Source organism: Phyllostomus hastatus, unplaced genomic scaffold (genome assembly GCF_019186645.2).
Source record: "Phyllostomus hastatus isolate PE091 unplaced genomic scaffold, TTU_PhHast_1.1 phas_contig_86, whole genome shotgun sequence".
In the NCBI taxonomy this organism is placed as follows: Eukaryota; Metazoa; Chordata; class Mammalia; order Chiroptera; family Phyllostomidae; genus Phyllostomus; species Phyllostomus hastatus.
In genome coordinates this window covers 76,878,965-76,904,037 of record NW_025333977.1, presented here as the reverse complement: position 1 = coordinate 76,904,037, position 25,073 = coordinate 76,878,965, and the positions used below count along the sequence as shown (strand labels likewise).

At 34.6% G+C, this 25,073-nt stretch overlaps 1 protein-coding gene across 1 annotated transcript in view; it reads right to left on the bottom strand.

Annotated features, from left to right (window-relative positions):
* DZIP3 (DAZ interacting zinc finger protein 3) overlaps nt 1-22,786 on the bottom strand; it is a 107,752-nt gene extending 84,966 nt beyond the window's left edge. The window contains exons 1-6 of the mRNA XM_045851904.1: nt 22,696-22,786; nt 20,194-20,291; nt 17,449-17,518; nt 7,681-7,836; nt 2,687-2,803; nt 810-890 (exon numbers count right to left, since the gene is read on the bottom strand). Of these exons, the coding sequence (XP_045707860.1) occupies nt 810-890; nt 2,687-2,803; nt 7,681-7,836; nt 17,449-17,518; nt 20,194-20,225 (456 nt within the window). The 5' untranslated portion in view covers nt 20,226-20,291; nt 22,696-22,786. The remainder of the gene's footprint in view (nt 1-809; nt 891-2,686; nt 2,804-7,680; nt 7,837-17,448; nt 17,519-20,193; nt 20,292-22,695) is intronic.
* Nucleotides 22,787-25,073: the final 2,287 nt, after the last annotated feature.

Here is a 25,073-nt window from a genome sequence, read left to right as displayed (position 1 = left end):
CTCTGTATGTGATTGCATAGATAATGTATTCAGTACTTAAAATATTTATTTACAATATAACTTAAGATATTCTTTGACTAAAATTTCAAAGTGAACATTAAAACAACAACAATAATTTTTGGTTCTAAAACTGACAAATATTACTAGGTAAAATAAGGGCTTTTCTGATGACTACTGGAAGTATGTCTTTATAATTCTTGCTAATTTTTCTTTCTAATTGGAACACAAAGCTTCCTAATTTTTCAAATAGCAAGTAAAGAGTATAGAGTTCTGAAGATAAAAAGTTAAGGAAATATCAATGTTGCAAAGAAAATATGAGAAATCATTAAAAACCATAAAAAGAGAATGCTAGATTCAAAAGGACCCTTAGAAATCACCTAAATTCCAGATTTTAATCTTTGCACTTTATTTTATTAAATAAAGAAAGAATCTGAAATAAAACTCATATTTTACAAAAGGAGTAAGATTAGGACCAGAGAGATTAAACTACACTAGAAAAATGGACTAAAATGTATTGTATAAGTAAAAGAAGCTAAACAATTTTCTGCTTTACACAAGTAGTGTTTAAAGAATAAATAAAATACCTGAAGTTCTATGCTAAAATTATGTTTCCCCTACCAACATTCTTTATTTTCACAAAATAGTCTCTGGCATAATTATTCTATATTATAAGTATATGAAAGAAAAGTCACTGAACAGTTTCAATTTTTAGAGAATTTAAAAAAATCAACATTTTAATTTGTTAAAATAAGGCCAGTATATAATGTAAAAAGATTTATAATGGGCAAATAACAACAAATGCTACATACCTCTTTCTTTCCTCTTTCAGTGAGTGCTACTCCATACAAAAATAGTAATGTCAAATAATAGCCAATATTAATCTGATGTGCCTATAAAGACAAAATATATATTTAATTCATTATTTAGACTAAGCTGCTTCTAACTTTAGCAAAATTCATTACATATCCTAGGTCTATTTAATAATACTCATTATCTAAATTATCACTGTGTTATCAATCATCTAATAACAACTATAGAGAATGCAGTTTAGATGTATTTGATAATCTGACCCAGAAGAAGATAGTCAATAATCCTGAGAAAAAAATGAGAGTTTGATTAAAGAAAAGTGAAAGCAAATACCACCATGATTTGTTATATTAAACCTTTCAAAAATTCTCTCACTCTCTCTATAATTTATAGTATTTCAGGTATCCACCATCCAGCTTCAAAAATTCAATGATCTCTTAAATCAGTCTTTTATTGTCCATTTATGTATTTTGTTATAATAGTATAAACATAAAGCCTGTAACTTCTTCAATGAAAATTAAAATATGAGGATATTCCCTCCATTTAAAAATGGTCTATGCCAAATTATAGAGATGGAGAAAAGATTAGTGAGTAGGGAGCGAAAGGAAAGCAAGGGGTGCATGTGACTATAAAGGGATAGCGTAAAAGAGTTTTGTAGTGATGTGATAGTTCTATTATCTTGACTGCAGTAGTGGTTACACAAACACTTACTGTAATAAAATGACATAGAACTATACGCACCATGCATAAAAGTTAGCATAGCTGGCCTGAGACTGCTATCCTTTGAAAGGCCTTGCATGCAAGACTGACCCACTACTGGTGTCTGGGAACCTAGATTTCACAAATGTTCCCACTGTCCTCTGACTGACAAGGGTGACTTACTGTGCCTGAATTGTTATGCAAAAAATGTGGTTTATGCTGAAAACCTGAGAGTTCCTTCTGGGAGTCTGGAATTTTTATACATGCTAGGCAAAGGGTACCTACCTGACCAACTCCTAATAAAAACCTTGGGCACCAAGTCTCTACTAGGCTTTCCTGGGCAGAAATATCATACACATTCACATGTTGTGTTTTTGTTGCCCCTCTTTTGACTCCATGTAGGACTTCTTTAGGGTGGTGTATACCACCTTCTAGAGCCCTCGTCCTCAGAGTCCTAAATAGGAGTGATTTTTTCACATGCTTGTTTGTAGTCATTATAATATGGAATTTGGTGTCTTATGCTACTTTGTGTATTGCCTAGGTAGTCCTTTCCTGAAGATAACTCTAATCCTATATGGCTATAATCCTAATCACCTATATGGGTATAAAACTTAATTTATGTTACTGATCCAAATTATTCAAATAACTGATCCTTCCTTTCACCATGTTGTACTACTGGTTCTAATTTTTGATGCAAGATTTATTTTTCTCAGACTTTTCTATTTATTTCTACAGTACCATTTGACCTTGAACAAGGTCAAATTGGTAAGATATGTAATTATATCTTATCAATTTTATCTCACACTGACAGATAACAGCTGTACCAGTTTTTACAAATACAAAAATATCAGAAGAAAGGGGAACTGATTAGTAATTAGGAAGAAAGGAAGGACTCTCCATTTCTAATTGAGAAAGCTCATTTTTACTAGTTCAAGTTTCTCTCTAAAATGAACAAAATTTTATGTTAGGGAAGGGGACTAGAATAGGCTCATTAAAGAAACACAGTCATAAGAAAGTACAAGACAAAAGAAGGAAATCAATTTATATGTACCTTTCTCTAGAGGTAAAAGAGGAAAATAGAAACTGACCTACACCTTAAAGTTAGCATGCATTAGTCATTTCTCATTGCAAAATGTTGTCCAAGTCCATTATTTCAAACTTTCAAAAAGAAAACACTTACAGTATAATTAGTAGCTTGAATGTTCCTAAGTGCTGCTTCCACTTGTGTTATCAAGAAACGTAAAGTCAAAGCAGGAACAATTTCCTCCCCATTCTGGCTGTTAGAGGCAACTTCTCTCTATGTAAAATTATTCAGTTGAAAATGTCCTTAAGTTAGAAAAAATCTACATATTTTTACTATACAAATAATATATGTTCACTGTTGAAAATTTGGAATATAGATATAAAGATGGTTTTTAAAAAATCCACACTACCAGATACAACTCTTCTTATATTCATGTGTTTATAAGTAGTCTGGCAAATCTTTGTCAGTATTTCCTCAAAACACTAAAAAGTATTCCTATATCTGCCGAGGGATTGGCAACCTCCACCACTCTTACTTTAGGAGAAGAGGCAATTCCATTTCATTCTCATTCTCTCTGTTCTCTAACATAACTAAAATCTTCCTGCCAACTCTGAATGTGTGGTAAGCAGGAAGCTAGCTTTAATACCAACACCAAGGTAAATCATCTTACGCTGCAATGTGATTGGAACCAAGCTAATATATAATTTATTATGTACCATAGTTTGACACTTACATGGATGAAATAAAAGGAAGGACTATGTCCTATATTTGTGTCTATTCCCCAATGTCTTGTGCCCACAAGTGCTTGGCTTAAATTACATTATTTGTGTCATGAAGTATTATCTGTGTGGCAAGTTTAACTTACACATTCTTAACTTGGTTTCCAGTATACAATACTTTCTTGTTTTTCTCCTAGCTAACTAGATGCTTTATTTTACTCTCCCTAGCTTGCAGTTTAATGAGCTTCTCCGTCAACACATTTTCAAGATAAAGTAATCCACTGTCATGTTTTTAAACAATGTCTACATACAGTTTCCAAATTTATATTTCCAGCTCAGAACTATCACCAGAATTCCAGACTTATATATCCAACCACTTATTCAGCTGTATCTCTTGAATTTGAAAAGGCATATAAAACATAACGCTGAAGTTCCACCTCTGCCAAAAAGTCCAGATAGTTTCAGATCAATCCTCTCAATGACAAAAACTAGAAAAGCTGGAAGAGGGCCCCTGGTAAAAACCTAATTCTTTTGGTTGAAAATCTGAAGAAATATTCCCAAAGAGTGTCTATTTTGGTTCTAATTGGAAGCAGACCCTAACACCAGGATTTGAATGCACATAGTTTATTTGGGACATGCAGAGAACACTGGTAGGGGAATGGAGAAGCGACACCGGGAAGGGAAAGCAGGCTTTAAAGCACTGGATGTGTTATTAGAGCAGTTACCCACGGAGGGCGACTGGGGTTAATATAACAGGGAAACTGAGAAAGAGTAAAAATACAAACTTCAATATTACCCAACTTAAAGGGAAAGGTAACTAGGATATTTATGTAACAACTCCCAAGGCTTATTAATAGAGTGCTTTCTGGGGAGAAGAGCAAGTATTAATCCCTTGAAACTTCTGAACTGCCATGAGAGTACAGCCCTCTGCTGTTACAGGGAAACAAAGGTCTGAGTCATACAGACAGATGTAGACACTGAAAACTGGAAATTGTGCAGAGCGCACTGAAACAACAGAAGTCAAGGGGCATGGGCAGGGTGCTGACAGTATCTGCTATGAAGGGTAAACCATAAATAGACCCTTCTTCACAGAACAAAAGTAAAGTTTAAAATCATCTCAATCCTAGCTGAATAAACTGATCTGCCGATAAAGCACAAGAATTACTAAGAAATATTTTGCCCAGTTTTTCCAGTTCTTCTGAAAGGAAGGATACTGTAAACCAATCCAGGCAGCCACTGCAAGTAGCAGAATTCTATATTTTCCTTTAGATGATTGTGGAATTTACATTAATATTTTCATGTTCACATTCACGATCTGGTTATTTTTGCCCTGTTTCTTTTTCTTTGAACATTCTTACCTGGCATTTATCAATTTTATTGTTCTTTTCAAAAAACATGTTTTGGCTTTATTGACTTTCTCTATTATGTGTTTTATTCTATTTTATTACTTTAGTTAATTTTACTATATCTTTCTTTAGACTTTGTTTTTAATTTGCTGTTCTTCCATTAACCTCTTGAACTTTGTATTTAAATGATTGGTATTCAACCTTGCATCTTTTTCTAATATATGCATTTCAATCTATAAATATTCCTAAAAGCACAGCTTTTACCTAATAACATAATTTTGATATATACTTTTTATTCAGTTCAAAAATTTATTAATTTTCACTGTGATTTCTTCTTTGACCCATAGGTTACCTAGATTAGAGGTATATATTTTAACTTAGAAACAATGGCTTTCTAGTTTATCGTTTGGTTATCGATTTCTAAGTTAATTATACAATAGTTAGAGGACATGCTCTGTATGTTTTTATTCTTTGAAATTTGATTAGGCTTCCTTTGTGACCTAGTATATGGTCATTTTTTAAAAATGATCTGTGTGCACTTAAAAAGAATGTATATTCTATCTGTATTCTAGGGGACGTGTATACACACACACACATCAGTTTATGGCACGTTTGCAACAACTCTACTAATTCTGTATCCATGTTTTATCAGTTATTCAAAGACTTGTTATATTTTCCTACTTGGATTATTGATTTATATATTTCTCCTTTACTATTATCCTTTTTGTCATCTTATTATACATAAAGGTTGTATATGCATTTGGGTCTACTTTTGCAATTTCTCTTCTAGACTATTTTCTAGACTTGTCTATAGAGTAAAATGCAAGTAACACAGTTTTTTAGTTATTAAAGCTCTGTAAGTTTTAATATCTAAGTGGGTAAATGATAAGCCCTTCTCCTCTATACTTCTCTTCATAATTTTTTAGGCTATTCGTCCTTTTATTTTCCATTTAAACTTTAGAATTAGCTTTTAGTAATAACAATAAAAACTCTTTTTGTCACTTTTATTGAATTATATGACATTTATATATTTCAATTTCAGAAAAAAATTGACAGCTTTATCAAATTTTATCTTCCTATACATACTACTTTTGATTAAGGTCTTCTTTTCTTTTAGAGATGTTAATCTATTGTTTTAATAGAGTATTGATTTCTAAACTTAATGTAAAGAATATCACTGTGTGTGGGTACCTACTTGCTAAATTGCACATTCCCAGACCTACCCCCAAAGATTTTGATCCTTTGGGACTAGTATGAGGTTCAGATAGTCTCAGGTAGGTGGCTTAGGAAAAACTTTGAGAAGCACTAGTTTATAATTTTATATATTTCTTAGATGTTTTTCTAAGTATTTTACTTTGTTTTGTTGATATTATAAATAAGTACTTTTCTTTCATTTTTACCTATAATTGACTGTTTGCATAAAAGGGCTACTGGTTTCTATTTATTATTATTGTTTTGGGTGATTTCCAAAAGGTAAGAGGAAAATAGTAGCATTACTTCATCAAGTCCAAACAAGATTCATACAATCATCTCAGTTAAGTTTATAATTGTATATAAAGTCTTTGGGCATTTTCAAAGTTTGTTTGGCTTTTTAAATCATAATAGTATTAATTTGTTTCATGGAAATAATTAATGATTTTTTTTCACAGAAAAGGCAAATGTGGCCTTTTCAAGACACCTATGGTGTTTTGCTCCTTTCTCCCCAGTTATCTGCTACAAAGATAATTATAGCAGATCACTTTCCTTAACTTTGGAAAACTCAATTTAAAAACTGATACACATCTTATTCAGAAAGTTTCACAAACTATTATCTAGGGAAACCATTATTTGTAAGATAGAAATCTACAATATATTCTCTAGAATATTTATTTCACTCATGAATCTAAACATTTTGAACATCATTTTTATTTTTCATTTTTGAAAAATTCATCCACATTTTAAAAATTAGGAAAACTGAATGCAGTCCCCTATCCCAGAGTACTATGTTATGCATTATTAATAGAATTAGAATAAATACTAGACCTTGTTGTCAACAGCTTACAAACTACTAATCAACATTCCTACCATTATTCTTCAGAGGCTAGCACTGACTAACTCTATTTAATTAATGAAAGTCTATAGTCAAGCTTCACACTAAGCCCTTCATAAGCAGTAAGAGGGAGATTTCAAGACTGTAGCTGCACTGTTATGGTTAAAAAAAAAGAATTATTATAAAAAAACATATATATTGATCTTTGCTCCTACTTCCTGCTAATATTTAGTCGTTGACCATAGCTGCTGACACAGAGCTCCTAAAACCTTTGGAATTTTCTGAGTGATAGAAGTGTGTTTTGTTCTAATGAAGTGACTTTTGGTGGACTCCTGGATAGGAGTTAGTCTCTAAAAAGATCAAACCAAGATTAGAAACTTGAAGCTTTCAGTCCCATCCACCATTCCCAGAGATGGGAGTAGAACTAGAATTTGAATAATTGACCATGCCTACATGATGAAGCACCCATAAAAATTCTAAAAGTAAGAGGTTTGGAGAGCTCCCAGTTTAGTGAACACATCCATGGGCCAGGAGGGTGGTATATGTCCCCTCCGCTAGGACAGAAGTTCCTGCACTCAGGGCCATTCCAGACTTTTACCTGACTGTTCATCTATATCCTTTATTATATGCTATATTATATAATAAAATGGTAAATGTGTTTCCCAAGTTCTGTGAGCTATTCTAGAAAATCACTGCAACCAAGAGGGAATTGTTAGAAGCCCAATGTATAGGCAGTTGATCAGAAGTACTGGGGACAACCTAGGACTGGCAAATGACTTCGGAAGTGGGGGTGGTCTTGTGGTACTATGTCTTTAACTTGTGGGATCTGATGTTGGCTCCAAATAGATAGTGTCAAAATTGAATTGACTTGTAGAACACACAGCTGGCCTTAGAGAATTTATCAGTGTGGGAATACCCACATTATTAGTACCCACATTACTAGTGTCAGAGTGTTTTGAGTGTAGTAACAGTCTGAGAGTAAGGGAACATAAAGTGTATTCCTAGATACTAACATACAGAAAGCTATACTTCCTCAAGAACAAATTATGATCTTACCTGCATACTTTGGAAGGAAAAATCTTCTTGTAAAAACTTCTTAATGTGAGGGACCACACCTTTTGGTAGAGTATTAATTGCAGTCAATAACTTCTTCACCTCCGATAGTAGGTTAACAGGGACAAGATCAGCAGGTGTGTCCCTTTCCTGTTCATCCTAGAAGACATTATTAAAAATTTACACAACTATATTTGGCTAATAATAAAATCAGCCAAAGTATTTTAAAAAATGAACAAAGTGCCTTTACAGACTGTATGTAGAGCACTGTGACAGACTACAGAAAATTCCAGTAAGATTAAGACATTCTTCCTGTTCTCAAGGAACTTAAAACATTGCAGTAAGTTTTAAGGCCACAACTCAAGAAGCTTTAATATCAGGAATGTCATTATAAATTCATGTCAAAGTTATAAACAAAGTAGAAATTCAAAGATGGGAATAATGACACCTTTTTTTGTTGCAGAGTGGTGGGATAGGAAACATAAACAATGTTAGGCTTAAATGTGAGTGAGGCCTTGAAAAACAGTTGCTCTTGAGAATTACCAAGTATGCACTGAATTGTTCCATTTAAAGCATAATAAATGCTAACTTTAAAATATTAAATTCTTTTACTCATAATATGAAAACAATTTCTAATAGTGGTTTTTACATTAGTTGTGAGGAATGGGTGGGCAATAGAAATGATTAAGGGTCCCAGAGCAGATGAATGATGGCCTTCCTTCAACCTTAATAAGATACCCTGCTGAAATTCTGAAAGTATAAATATTTTTCTGCTGATCTCTGAATATCAGAACAGCTTATTACTGCAGAGGCCACAGAGGGCCTGAGTCACTGAAAATGCCCTGGTGTCGGGTGACTCTGACTATAACTAGGAGCCAATAAAATCCATTGCAGAACTATTTGTCCACTCATCCCTTCTGAGTTGGAGTCTTCAATTCAGATTCATCCATCTTCAACAATATCCAACGAATACATCTTATACTTTATAGTACTTCATTATAAGAAAATCATATCCAAAAATGTAGAAAACACTTTTCTCAGTGAAGGGTGTATAAGTGTATGTTGTACTATTCTTGCAACTTTTTGGTGGGTTTGAAATTTTTCATAAAGTTAAAAAAAATAACTTCCATAAAGTCACTAGGACAAGCCCTGATAAAGAATGACTACCAGTAGTGCATATATTTCAAACTAAAGGTCAATTCTGCAATCAAAAGTCACCACGGAATCATCTAGCCCTAATTACTAACTTGATACACAAGCAAGATTATGACATAAATAAATTTTTTTCAATGGGATGCTATAAGCATCATGCTTATTAAATATATCTTATAATTACAATTTTTATTACGTTAGTTGTCAAAATATTTTTCCTTATTTATTTATTTAATTGTTGTTCAAGTACAGTTATCTCCATTCTTACCCCACCACGCACCCCCAATCCACCCATCCCCACCTCCCACCCTCGAACCTATCCCCCTTTAGCTTTGTCCATGTGTTCTTTATACATGCTCCTTGATACCCCTTCCCCTATTATCCCTCTCCCTCCTCCTCTCTGCTGTCAGTTTGTTCTTTATTTCTATTTCTCTGGTTGTATTTTGTTTACTTTTCTGTTCTGTTGATTAGGTTCCACTTATAGGTGAGATCATGTGATATTTGTCTTTCACTGCATGGCTTACTTGACATAGCATAAGGCTTTCTAGTTCCATCCATGCTGTCACGAAGAATAGGAGCTCCTTCTTTCTTTCTGCTGCATAGTATTCCATTGTGTAAATGTACCACATTTTTTTGGTCCACTCATTTACTGGTGGGCACTTAGGTTGCTTCCAGCACTTGACTATTGTAAATTCTGCTGCTATGAACATTCAGGTGCATAGGTTCAGGTTTGAATTGGTGTTTCAGGATCCTTAGGGTATAATCCTAACAGTGGTATTGCTGGGTCAAAAGGCAGTTGCAATTCCATACTATTTGCCACAGTGGCTGCACCAGTCTGCATTCCTACCAACAGTGTACTAGGGCTCCCTTTTCTCCACAAACTAACACTTGTTTGTTGATTTGTTTATGATGGTCATTCTGACTGGTGTGAAGTGGTATCTCATTGTGGTTTTAATTTGCATCTTTCTGATGGCTAGTGATGCTGAGCATCTTTTCATATGTCTCTGGGCACTTTGTATGTCCTTAGAGAAGTGTCTGTTCAAGTCCTTTGCCCTTTTTTAAATTCGATTGTTTGTCTTCCTAGAGTGGAGTCACGTGTGTTCTTTACATATTTTGGAGATCAAACCCTTGCCTAAGGTATCATTGGCAAATATGTTTTCCCATATGGCTGGTTATCTCTTCATTTTAATGCTGTTTTCTTTAGCCATGCAGAAGCTTTTTATTATCATGAGAACTCATATGTTTATTCTCTCCTTTACATCTCTTGCTCTAGGGGATAAATGGGTAAAAATATTGCTATGTGGAATATCTGAGATTTTCCTGCCTGTGTTCTTCTGTAGGACTTTTATGGTGTCACGACTTATTTTTAAGTCTTTTATCCACCTTGAATTTATTTTTGTGTATGGTGTAAGTTGGTGATCGAATTTCAATTTTTTGCATGTAGTTGTCCATATCTCCCAGCATCATTTGTTGAAGAGGCTATTTTTACTCCATTTTACACTCTTGCCCCCTTTGCCAAATATTAACTGACCATAGAGACTTGGGTTTATTTCTGGGCTCTCTATGCTGTTCCATTGGTCTATGTGTCTTTTCTTATTCAAGTACCATGTTATTTTGATTACAGTGGTAATCAAATTACAAATTACTTGTATTTTGAATACAAGTATATTACTTGTAATATAGTTTGATATGAGATATTGTGATCCCTCCTACTTTGTTCTTCTTTCTCAAAATTGCCAAAGCTTTTGGGGTTGTTTACAGTTCCGTATACATTTTTGAAATGTTTGTTCTATATCTGTGAAATACATCATTGGTATTTTAATAGGGATTGTGTTAAATCTATAAATTGCTTTGGGTAATATGGACATGTTGATGATGTTAATTGTTCCAATCCATGAAAACAGTATATGTTTCCATTTATTTATGTCCTCCTTAATTTCTTTCTTCAGTGTTGTGTAGTTTTCTGAGTACAGGTCTTTCACTTCCTTGGTTAGGTTTATTCCTGGTACTTTATTTTTCTTCTTGATATAGCAAACGGGACTTTTTTCCTGTTTTTTGATTCTGATCTTTCATTGTTGGTATACAAAAATGCCTTTGATTTCTGAATATTGACTTTGACCTCAGCTATTTTGACAAATTCACTTATTAGGTCAGGCAGTTTTTTGGTGGAGTCTATAAGATTTTCTATGTACATTATCATATTATCTGCAAACGGTGACAGTTATAATTCCTTCTTTCCAATTTGGATGCCTTTTATTTCTCTCTTGTCTGATTGCTGAGGCAAGGACTTCCAATACTATATTGAATAGAAGTGGTGAAAGTGGACATCCTTGTCTTCTTCCTGATCTTAATGGGAAAGCTTTTAGTTTTTGCCTGTTGAGTATGATGTTGGCTGTAGGTTTCTCATATATAGCCTTTATCATGTTCAGGTATGCTCCCTCTACTCCCACTTTGCTAAGTGTTTTTATCATAAATGGGTGCTGTACCTTATCAAATGATTTTTCTGCACCTATTAAAATGATCATGTAATTTTTGTCTTTCTTTTTGTTTATGTGATGTATTATGTTTATTGGTTTGTGAATGTTGTACATCCTTGCATCTCTGGGATGAATCCTACTGATCATGGTGTATGATCTTTTTAATGTACTGTTGGATTTGCTTTGCCAATATTTTGTTGAGGATTTTAGCATCTATGTTCATCAGCAATACTGGCCTGTAGTTTTCTTTCTTTGTTGTGTCTTTATCTGGTTTTGGAATTAGGATAATGCTGGCTTTGTAAAAACAGTTTGGGAATCTTCCCTCTTCTTGGATTTTTTGGAATAGTCTGAAAAGGATAGGGGTTAGCTCTTCCATAAATACTTTGTAAAATTCTCCTGTGAAACTATCTAGTCCAGGGCTTTTGTGTGCCAGGAGGTTTTTGATTAGTGCTTCAATTTCATCAGCTGTTATTGGTCTCTTCAGGCTTTCTGCTTCTTCTTCACTCAGTTTTGGGAGATTACATTTTTCTAGAAATTTGTCCATTTCACTTAGGTTTTCAAATTTCTTGACATATAGTTGTTCGTAGTAATTTCTTACAGTCCTTTGTATCCCTGTGGTATTAGTTTTAGTCTCTCCTCTTTCATTTCTGATTTTGTTTATTTGTGTCCTCTCTCTTTTTCTTAATGAGTCTGCTTAAAAGCTTGTCAATTTTGTTTCTCTTTTCAGAGACCCACTCCTGGATTTATTGATCCTTTGGATTGTTGTTTTAGTCTCTATGTCATTTAATTCTGCTCTGATCTTGGTTATTTCTTTCCTTCTACTTGATCTGGGCTTTGTTTGTTTTTGTTCCTCCAGTTCTTGTAGAAGCATGGTTAGGTTATTTATTTAAAATGTTTCTACCTTTTTATGTAGGCCTGTAATGCTATGAACTTCCCTCTCAGGACTGCATTTGCTGTGTCCCATAAGTTTTGGACTGTTGTGTGTTCATTTTCATTTGTTTCCAGAAACTTTTTGATTTCTTCCTGATCTCATTATTAAACCATTCATTGTTTAATAGCATACTATTCAATCTCCATAAATTTGAGTGTCTTTGAGTTTTTCCTTTGAGGTTAGTTTATAATTTCAGTCCCTTGTGGTCAGAGAAAATGCTTGATATGATTTCAATTTTCTTGAATTTGTTGAGGTTGGTTTTGTGTCCTATTATGTGGTCTATCTTTGAAAATGTTCCATGTGCATTTGAAAAAAAATGTGTACTTTGCTTTTTGGGGATGAAAGTTTATATATATATAAATATAGTATATTTATATATACTATATAATAGTATAGTATATACCATACTATTATATATACTATATATAATTATTATTTACTTTACTATATATAATTATTATTTTAATTAGTATATACTATTATATATACTATATAATAGTATATATAATAGTATATAGTATATACTAGTATATACTATATCTAATAGTATATATATATATACTATTAAGTCCATTGGATCTAGGGCATTGTTCAATGCCACAATATCCTTGTTGATATTTTGTTTGGAAGGTCTACCCATTTTTTACAGTGGAGTGTTAAAATCTCCTACTACAATTGTGTTGCTGCCTATAACTTTCTTGAAGTCCTCCAAGATTTTCCTTACATATTTGGATGCTCCTATGTTGGATGCATATATGCTTACAATGTTTATGTCTTCTTGATGGATTCTTCAGTGTCTTTCTTTATGACTTTTGTTTTGAAGTCTATTTTGTCTGACATAAGTATTACTACTCCACCTTTTTTTTCTTATCCATTTGCTTGGAATATTTGTTTCCAACACTTCACTTTTAGTCTGTGTAGGTCTTTTTTTATGAGTTGGGTCTCTTGTAGGCAGCATATGTGTGGGCCATGTTTTCTTATTCACTCAGCTACTGTATGTCTTTTGATTGGAGCATTTAATCCATTTACATTTAAAGTTATTATTGACAAGTATTTATTCCTTTTCCCCCCTTTATACCTGTGTTCCTATCTCTCTCTCTCTCTCACTCTTTTCCTTCCTCTTCTTATAGCAGCCCTTTTAAAATACCTTGCAGTGCTAGTTAGTGGAAGTCTATTCTTTCAGCCTTCTTTTGTCTAAGAAACTCTTTATTTCACCTTCCATTTTAATTGAGAACCTCACTGGGTAGAGTAGTCTTGATTGCAGGCATTGGCTTTTCATTACTTGGAATATTTTTTGCTGTTCTCTTCTGGCCTGAAGTGTGTCTGTTGAGAAATCAGCTGCTAGCCTTATCAGAGCTCCCCTTTTATGTTACTTCTGGTTTATCCCTGGCTGCTTTTAATATTCTCTCTTTGTCTTTAGATTGTGGCATTTTAATTATGATGTGTCTTGTAGTATGGACCTCTTTAGGTTCATATTGATTGGAATCCTCTAAACTTCCTGAACTTGCATTGTTTTTCCCCTCTCCATGTTCGGATAGTTTTCTGTCATTTTTTTTAAATATGACAGAATATTTTTTCAAAAAAATTGTTTCAAAAACCATGTTTTTTCAAACACGGTTTCTATCCCTTACTCTTCTTCTCTTTCTGATATTCCTATGATTCAAATGTTGTTGCATTTCATATTGTCTTGGAGTTTCTTTAAGCTATCTTCATATTTTTTTTTTATCTTTTTTAGGGCAGCTGCTCTACTGAGGTGTTTCTTTCTACCTTGTCTTCCAGCTCACTAATTTGGTTCTCTGTTTCATCCAGCCGGCTTGTAATTCCTTCTAGTGTGCTTTTTATTTCAGAAATTGTATTCTTCATTTTTTCCTGGTTCATGTTTATAGTTTCTATTTCCTTTTTCATACTGTTGTAGTTCTCACTCAGCTCCTTGTAGTTGTCTGTGAATTCCTTGAGCATCCTTATAACCATTCTTTTAAATTCTATATCTGCTAGTTTGCTTGCCTCCATTACATTTAGCTCTTTTAGTGGGGAGTCATCCATTCCTTTTTATTGCAGGTTTTTTCTTTGTCTCCCCATTTAGGTGACTCTTTTTGTTTGCTTCTGCACTTCCTGATGCTCTGCTTTGTTAGCTGTCTTTATAGGGTGAAATTCTATGGTAGTAGTTCTGTGGGATTCAGTGGTGTTGTCTCTTTGATCTCCTTGTCTGGATAGTCTAGGGTTGCTCTTTCTTCTACTTGTGTGAGCTCTCTCATTGTACTTGGGTTTTACCTGTTGGTGGTTCCTTTGTTGGTGGGTTCTCTCCTCCAGCAGGTTCACTTGTGTTCATAACTCCCACTTTATCTTGTATGTGATTAGTGGCAGGGTGAAGGCAAAATGGATTAAGACAGTGGGAGAGTATTCTATGGGATTTAAAATACCAACAAGTATAAAACAGATTGGAGATCCTTTTGAGAAGCACAGTAATAACCATGATATTTCACCCAATTAGACACTTTGATAAAGGTGAAAAAAAGATAAGACTCTGATTAGAGGGGAGAAAGTATGTGAGCTGAATCCAGAAAACAGAGCACATGTGCAAGGTTAGATAGTAAGATACAGTGGGAGCAAAGGATACAAACTAGGTGTGGTGTGGTAGAGAACAGAGTCAACCACAACAGTATTGAAGCTCAGGAAGATAATGAAATGAACCAAGATCAGAGAGGAGTGCTGTACAGTATTTACAATAATATAGAACAACAATTATTTACAATAATATTGGAAGAACAATAATATGACAAGAAATATATGGTCTGAATGAAAGGAACAAAGTAAAAGACCAAGAGTAGTGTATTACTGAAATACCAGTGAATTGAAAGAAGAAAAAGTAAAATGCAATCTGAAAGAAAGAACAAGGAAAACCAGTCACACAATGCAATTAAATAAACATAAAACAAAGAAAACTAAACAGACAGAGGAGAAATAAAAAAATATAATCAAATAAAAGAAATAAAAATATTGAAAAATAATAACAATAAACATAAACAATAACATGTAAGTTCTATAGGATAGCAAGGTGAAATTTGTCTCAGTTTCTCAGTTTTTGGTGTTAGCCTTGTGATCCCTCTCTAGATCTATCTTTGGTTCTTTCACAGCTCCAGGCCTTATTGTCTCACACTTGGGAAAAGAAAAAAAAAGATTCCTGCTGAATTTAACCCTGCTATGCGACTTCTGCTAGTCTTCCTGGCTGCTGCAGACAGAGGGGAGCTGGGCTTTACTTTTCTCCCGACCTGTGGTTTTGCTAGGATGGGGCTAGGTCTAGGCTACAATATTCTCAGGTGCCCAGCCTCCAGCCCAGGTCCTCTGTGCACTTCTGAGCCCTCACTGTCCATGTGCACCAGGCTGGCAATTTTAATCCATCAGTTGTGCTGCCTGGAGGTGCCTGATTAGAAGCAACTTGCACCCCACCTCCTCTCTCTTTGCTGGCCTGGGTGCTGCACACTCTCAAAGTCCCTTCTAGGTGGTTTAGTTCCCCTATTAGATTAAGTATCTCTGGTGACTACTATCCCTCTGAGCCCCTGCTGCTCCACTTTGGTCAGTCCATGAGGTGCCCTGGTTTGGTGCAAATTGCACCTCTCCTCCTCCCTCTTTGCTGGTCCAGCCGCTGCACAAGGGTTCCTTATACAGCAGCTGACTTTTTTTTTTTTTTTAGTAAATTCCTCTTGTTTAAGCCTGCCATTCTTAACAAGTGCCTGGCTTTTCACAAAGCCCAAATCTCTGACCAGTGTGGAGACCATCTGGGTTAGGATTCCTCACAATCCAAATTTTTTCCCTTCTCCAGGTGTCATCCAGCTCCATAATTTCTCTGGTAGCGTCCTAGCCTGAGACCACAGTCCCAGTGGGGGAACACTGTCTCTGTGCATCTTCCACTTTATTTTTATTCCCGCCAGCAACGTCAAGTGTCCAGGTGTCTCCTGGTGCGAGGTTCCCTTCCTTGCTCTGGTAGGGGAGGGAGCTGCAGAGTTACAAACGATAATTGGGCTCTCCTCTAAAGCTCCTGCAGCAGTCACTGACCCTGGTGCCAGGCCAGAGCCTTGGTCCCCGTGCCTGGTCCCAGGCACCTTACCATCCCAATGCAATCTCCTTACCGTCTGTTTTTCAACATCCTCTACAATTTTGGCTTCCAAACTTCATATAATCTGGGATTCCAGTGGCTGTTCACTCTGTTCCTCAGATCGGCTAGGTGTTCCAGTTGGGTGTACCAGCAAGTTGGTTCAGCCCCCACCTACCTTGCCACCATCTTCCAATAAAGCAGTTGTCAACATATTTGATGCTCACTTCATTTTTGCAAAATTGATTTAGCAGCTAAACCAAATTCAGGTCAAAGTTCCTACCTCTCTTGCTTCCCGTATTCCAAGTCTGTACCTTGAAATGCCTTTTCTGAATCTAGCCGCCCTGGTTCAACTGTGCATCCCTATGTATATTTGCATATATTGTGTTTACTCTGCAAAAATTTTTATAGTGATAACTTAATGCAAGTAAATACTCTGGTCATTTTATGTTTATATATTTTCTCTTCATAAGTTACTGAATAAACTTTATAAACATTATTAAGTAGATAACAATCATTATATAAAACTATGTGGAAGGTAAAAATTGCTTGAGCAAAACCTAACAATACCTTTTCATCTAGACTTCATTAAATATACACATGTGATATTCCTATTTAATCAACCATAAAGTATATTATCACTGGCAATAAAAGCCTTAATGTATAATTTCTTTTCAGTCATTGAGTATTGAACATTCTAACAGTAAAAATGACAAAAACAAGGAAAATAATTAACTTCAGCAACAACTCAGTGAATTTCTCACTAAATAAAATTCTGTGTACGTGTATTTTTTTTCTTGGTATGTATATCGTTTTTACTTTGCTTGAATTTTGCTTTTAAAAGATAAATAAGAGATGCCTTAAAACTGACTATTGGGATGTTTCTGAGCAAGTCAATTCAACTGTCTATTAATTTTACCTTACAGTGAGGATTGGTACGTATAATGATAACTTTCAGACATAGGTGTCAATTAAAAGCTTTAATTAATTGACCATAGTTTTACTTATTAAGGTACAAATGTGAACTTACCTCCCAAATTTAAAATAATTAACCTAATTATATTTAGTATTATATAATCAGTCACTAATTAACTAACAGTGAAAATTAAATCTTCTCTTACCAGTTGATCCACTGATTTTTCTACCTTATTCTCAATCTTCTCCTTAGTCTGCTCCTCCACTGGAGAATCCCTATTTTAAATAAAAAAAGAAAGGCATATCCAGCGCATCTCCTTACAAAAAACACAATTAAATTTCATAGTAAAAACTCAAGTGAAATTTTGTCTGAAAGCTTCAGAAATGTAAATACTGTGTCAAATACTGTTAAAAGACTGTTGCCCCACCTCTGCTGCAAATACCTAAGGCCCTGCACACTGATGATCAGGATTCTCAAAGAAATGGTTGACCACGTTAGCAAAACAGAGGAAAAAGTGAAGCTATGAAAAGTGAAATAAAGGAAAATGTACAGGGAACTAAGAGTGAAGGGAAGAAAACTGGGAATCAAATCAATGCTTTGGAGCAGAAGGAAGAAATAAACATTCAACCAAAACAGAATGAAGAAATAAGAATTCAAAAAAAATTATAAGAGGCTTAGTAACCTCAGTAACAACTTTAAACATTCCAACATCTGAATCATAGGGGTATCAGAAGGAGAAGAGGAAAAGCAAGAAATTGAAAACTTATTTGAAAATATAATGAAGGAGAACTTCCCCAATCTGGCAAAGAAAACAGACTTCCAGGAAGTCCAGGAAGCTCAGACAGTCCCAAACAAGTTGGACCCGAGGAAGCACACACCAAGGCACATCAGAATTACATTACCCAAGGTTAAAGATAAGGAGAGAATCTTAAAAACAGCAAGAGAAAAGGAGTCAGTTACTTACAAAGGACTGCCCATAAGGCTATCAGCTGATTTCTCAAAAGAAACCTCATAGGCAAGAAGGGGCTAGAAGAAGTATTCCAAGTCATGAAAGGCAAGGATCTACATCCAAGATTACTCTATCCAGCAAAGAGTCATTTGACAGACTCTATCTGTCATTTAGAATGGAAAGGCAGACAAAGTGTTTCCCAGATAAGGTCAAGTTAAAGGAGTTCATCATCACCAAGCCCTTATTACATGAAACGTTAAAGGGATTTATCTAAGAAAAAGAAGATAAAAAATATGAACAGTAAAATGACAACAAACTCACAACTATCAATGGACCAAACCTTAAAAGAAAAAGGGAACTAAGCAAACAATTAGAACGAGAATGGAGATCACATGGAGGGTTATCAGCAGGGAAGGGGAGAGGAGAGAATGGGGGGAAAAGTACAGGGAATAAGAAGCATAAATGGTAGGTAGAAAATAGACAGGGGGAGGTTAAAAATAGTATGGGAAATGGAGAAGCCAAAGAATTTGTATGTATGACCCATGGACATGAACTGAGGTGGGGGAAAGATGGTAGGAGGGGGATACAGGGTGGAGAGGAATAAAGAGGAGGAAAAATGGGACAACTGTAATAGCATAATCAATAAAATATATTTTTAAAGAACAAATATCTTAGCAGGAACTCAATCTCTTCATGTCCAAAACTGAACTCATAATCCGTCCTCTCTGTTTCTCACACATACCATCTTAGTTAATGGTACAATTTCCTTCTGGTTATTAGAAACCTTTGAGCCATCTTTACTTCTCTTTTCCCTTTTCTCATATTTAAGTAGTCACAGAATTCTGTTAGTTCTAATTTATAAATCCCTCCTTTCTTACTAGCATTTCCTATTCTTACTATTACAAGCTTCTATCAGCTTCTTCCTCAGCAATTACAAGTGTATTTTGTCATCCCATTTCTTTCCACTATCAAGAGAGGTAGTTTTTCCAAAATATAGTGTAAGATTTCATTTCTGCTCTTAAAACGCCAATGGCTCTGCACAAAATAAAGCTAAACCCCTTAGCAGGACAGTCAAAATGCTCCCCCAAAATTTGTCTTAAGTACTTTTTCTTACCATTTCTTTAGCCAAATGACCTCCTATTTGCTCTGCTTTTACACTCATCAAAATACTTCTTATCCATTAAAGTGCCATTGAAAAATCACCTTGTGAAAACCTACTCCACCCCAGTTCAAAAATTATTGTTCCTTTCTATATATAGGTTCAACATCTCTAATATAACACTTGTGTATGCATTTTGCCTAAATGTAAAATAACTTTTTAAATATATTCCTACTATATTATAATTCTAACCACACAAATTTTATTTGGTCTTTATTCCCTAAATACCAAGGAGGTCAGTAAATGCTTGTAAAATAAAGGTCATATTGCTTACTATATGAGATAGCTATAGATGGGAGGGAGATCTCCAATACTAAGCTATTGTTTAGTATTATACAGGAGAGGTATGGCAGGCTGAACTTGCCCTGATTGGAGGAGACAGATGCACTTTTGGCCTGGACCCAGCTGAATCCTTCAGTAGAGTCTTCTGTGTTATGCTTAGGTTCCCTTCTATAAAATGAGGGTAATAATAGTATCTACCTCATAGAGTTGTTATGAGGTTTATATGAGTTAACATTGGTAAAAGTACTTTTAAAAATGCTTGGGAAAAAGTAAATCTCTGTAAGTGCTTGTTAAATGATAAATAAAATATTACTCTGTTGAGATGCCCCGAATATGACAGGCTGTGGTACATTTTTCAATTCTTAGCTCTTCAGCTAGGGTGTGGTCCTTAAAAATTTTTTCTAAAATTGTATTTCACCCAGCCTACATCCTCCACTAATCAGAACTGAAGTATAAGGGTATCTCATTCAAACTAGCTTCCCAAAATTATATGGAAGAGATCATTGATATATCTTTGGAATACAACAAATGCAGTTGGCTTTTGTCAATCCATCCCTTACCTCATAAAAAATTCTTCTAGTAGAGAATCCATGATGCGCAATGTTCTTTTGCAAAAGTTCAATGCGTGCACACTGACTTTTACTATTGCTGTTTAAATCTGTAAGGAAAGTAGTATTTTTAATGGAAAGGTAGGAGAATTACATTCTTTTTCCCTACTGTATAAGTAGTGTATGATCATTAAAGAAAATTTTGAAACTGCTATAAAAGAAAATAAAAATCAGTTTCATCATTCAAAAATAAAGCACTATTTACATTTTAATATACTTAATTCTTCCAAACATAGGTATATTTTACCAATTTATAATCATATTGATAGACAATGCTGAACACTACATCACCAATGAACAGTATATCAAAAGCATCTTTCTTGTTATTTTATATTTCTAGCAATCACTCTCAATGGCAACACAATAATTGGTTGACTGGGGTTTTTTTGACCATTTCTTAATAGTAAGACATTTATATTGTTTCTCATTGTTTTATTATAAATAGTATTTTGATAAACTCTACTTCTCAAAAGGCCTTCTCTATATTTATGATTATTTCCTTATAATAAAATCTCAGATGTAGAATTCCTACGTCAAAAGACACTAATAGTTTAAGCCTCATGTACATTGCTAAATGGCCTTCAAAAAGGTTTGTACTGTCATTTCCCATAGGTAAAAAGGTTCTTATTTAACACAATCTCAATAGTGCTATTTGTTTGGAAAAAAGTTTTCAACTTTTTCCCAAAGTTGTATAATTGCAATCTCCATCAAATAAGAAAGGTGGCATGTCAAGAACTAGTGCATACTTCTGGTTCAAATATCAATAGACATTGTGGATGTTTCCTGAAAAAAATACTGAGGCAACACAAGTGAAAACAAAAGGGGAATATCATCCCCTTAGTTTAGAATATTAGATAGTATAGAATATTATCATTAGTATATCTATTTATTTATTTCTCTCTCTACTTAACTATCCCAAGACCAACCCTTCCCAATTTAGTCCCATATGATCTCTTCAACTCAGAGTTCAAGCCTCCAGACTCTACTGCATTCTGCTAGCCTGACTTACCGTTCTGATCCCATTGTACATAAGCCCAAGAACTGCTGGAGCAAACATTATGTAAACTACTTTTCAGTGTGTTGGGGCAAGGTAAGAAATGATGAGGAAAAAGAAAAGAATATGGCAGCGATAACAAATAAAGCAGACCTTATGTGCCTTGGGCTTGCTACCAAGCACAACACTAGGTAAAGTTTCTCATTTGTTGCCTCTGGACTGCTTACTTATCTCAGTAACTGAATAGCTAGTTTCTCTAAAAGTATATTTAATATATGCCCATAAATTAGATTAGTAGAGCTTTTGGAGGCCCATCACTAAAAGGCAATTCAGCATAGGAAATTCCCAAATCAAGAAGACATATTCCACAAGATCATCTGTAAACTACTTATTAAGAATTCAGATTATATTTACTCAAAGAAACAATGCTTTTACAAAATGTCCAATCTCCCAGCAGCAGCCAAAAAAAGACAACACCTAGAGAAGAAAAAGCAAGTAAACCTTCAAAGCCTTTAGGTCTGAGTATCCTGGTCTAAAATCTTAAAAAAAAGCCCTGAAAGGATCATCTGCAAAACAAGTATCCCTAATTATATACTACTATCTATATTCTGTATTTGACTCATACCAGCTCTAAGTTACACAGAAAGTCTTGAGACAAAGGTAATTCCATGCTAGCTGATACTTCTCAGTCAAAATACAAATGCAAAGATTCACACACATGCTGACTTCTATCTAAATCTTCTCATTTAAAACACCTCTTAGTTTCTTGCCCATCACTAACAAAACACTTATTGCTGTCAGTATTAACCTATGCAGAATCTAGTTCTCCTAGGTAAATTATTTGTAGTTTTATTCTTATTTTAATACCTTGATAAGCAAAGACATATGCCTATTTAAATTTCCATTCTGTTCAAATACCAATGAAAGATACAACCTAAAGCTAATAACAAGCAGAGAGAGGCTGGATACGCCTTTTTCTTTCACACTAAATCAGATTTGCTTCATTTCTTTAATACAGAGGTCTAGAAAAGCACATGCCTTTGAGAATTTTAGGATTGTAATCAAACTGTCTTTTATGATTTCTATAACCTCCCTGGGTATTTTAATAAAAAATAATAGGTATTATTTCATACTCAGAGCAAACAAATGTAAGTCTTCTCTAGATAAACAATCCCTTCATTTCCAGAATTTAAAAGCTCAGACACGAACACCTCCCCTCTCTGATGAGCCTGCCTTCAGTCAGTAGTTGTTTATACAGATAACAGGGAGGATAAGAAGACTGGAGGCAAATCCTCTGGCCACAGGGTACAGAGGCTGGAAGGCCTCTGTTAAGCTACTCAGTAGTTAGTTTGAAAAAAATAAAAGGGTGTAAAATTAGTCAATCAGAAGATATTTGGATTCTGAATTAAGAGTTTAAAAAAGCTAATAGCTTTCTTTTTCAGCTTTCTTAAAAATACAACCTGAGATGAATCTCTGTGATGAAAGGTTTTCCAGGAGAGACCATCAATCCCACCATTTCCCTGGAGCTGAGCAGACTGTGTGGCAAACCCTATGGCGGCGGCGGCGGCGGCGGAGGCACTTTACAGCCTCTGTTGGGAAGGAAGGTGTAAGCGCCTAGCAACAGAAAGGAAGTAGCAAGCCTGAAACATTACCCCGGTGCTTCTAAAATAATCCAAAGGATTTTACCATAGCTAGATGCTGAAGATAACCTTTAAGCTAACCTTTAAGCTGAACCTTTAAATTCCAACATGGGCAAAAGGGTGAATCTGCTATCCCCGGTATACTCATTTCAATAGACTTTTCCTATCACTAGGAAACTAAAACCTGACTCTGCCTTCCTGGAACTGAGGAACTGCTCTTCTACTAGAATCTATTCAGATTCTGGCTGGTCAACCAGAGGGCAAGCTGAAATTCAGCGTCAAGTTATAGCACATCTTTATCTACCAACCAACATTATTTTATTCGCAGTCTGTTTGAAAAATAAGATATTACCATCCATACCATGATAATAGTGAAATACCTATTTTTACTGCTCTGAGTTCCCAGCTCCCGTTTTTCCTCTTATGTACTAAATTATAACAAACTTTTCTTTTATTGTAAAGGTCCCCCCCATTTATAAAGCTGCGTTTAGCGATATCAAAGTAGGTACAGCTCTTGTTTATAACTTTTTTATCATTCATTTAAACATTTACCTTGAAGACTCCTAACACATCCCTAAATTGTATATAAGCACATTGTTTTTAAATCCACCTGACCAATGCCGAGGGTCTGATTGGCCAACAAGTTTACATTTCAATGCATGGGAGGATATCCCATGAATTTACGACCCTTGACAGCTCTGGCACTTATAGATAACACAATGCCAAGCAGAAAAGTTAATATCAATGTGTAAAGGAAAACAAAGGAAATTTACTTTTCTCAATGCTATTAGCTTGAAAACAAAATGATATACTTGATATTTTTCAGGAAAGGAATTTAGTTATGGAGAACTTTTCTTATACCCACTAAAATCAAGGTCTCTCTTTCTCAGCACTACTGACATTTTGGGCTAGATAAATCTTGGTTACAGGAAGTTGTCCTATACATTTTTAGCTAGGAACTGTTGGAAGGAGCCTATGTTACCTCTAAGCAAATTCTCCAAAAGTGAAACATTTTCAGCAACTTAAAAATATTATGTTGTCATTACAGTTTTTGGACAATAAGGAAAACAAGATGGGATGCTGAGGCATGACACATGTAGAGATGGTAATCAATCAGGAAACAGAGGACATAATATGTGCTTGACTCTGTCACCACCAATAACAAAGCCTATCCTACCAAATCCAACTTGATCCACCCATATCAGAAAAGTGCTGCCCCCCATTACCTTAGAAAGACATACGTTTGTAAGAAGAGTTTAGGTGAGAAGGTACATCAAGCTGTTAGTTATGAAGAGTTTCCATTCATATAAAATTAACTGGGTGTATTAACTTGGTTTCATTGAAAATAGGATTAATTCTCAACAGCTCCTATATGCTGGGCTCTGGGCTATGTATCTACATACACAATACACATTCGATGTTCACACAACTCTGAAAGATAAACATTACTATGTTCCACTTTAAAACTTAAGCAACTGAACCTTAGACATCAATAAGAGGAGAAATTCATGCCCAAGTTCCACCAACTGAAATTCCATACTCTTTCTACTATGTCCCATTAAGTGTGATATTTGACTTTATATAAATTTAGTGTACAATTAGGAACTGAACTAGATAATAATCACAGATGAACACTCAGAAATAACACTATTTATATGACTGTACTGGTCAGTAAACGATACTATAAAAATTAACCATGCCATCTTAATATTTCATAGTATACTATTCACATTAGTTTTCGCTAAGAGAATTCATTTGTTCAACAAAACAATCAGAACAATGCCAGATGCTACATGTGGTACAAAAATGAATAATAATCCTTGTCCAAATACTCTGTCAAAGTTAAAGATTTGGGGAAAGTATCCAGTTATGTTTATCACATATCTCTAAAGCAGTTAACCTGAGAATACAGTGAAAATATATGAATAGTAACTCATTTGTGAATTATATGTAACTTAGCTATAATATTAAAAAGAATGAGGTTAAAATAAGTAAGTTCTAATATTTGTTTCCTCGCCCTGAAAGACAGTTTCAAATATCTTCAGATGTGCACACTCTTTCCACAGTCTTAGAAAACATCTTCACATTTTAATTCATGGAATAGATATCTACCCATTTCATGAACTTGATAATAGCTACTTTCTGAAAGACCAGAAATTTTAAAATGAGACATATAAAGGACTTCTCTCTGCACAAAA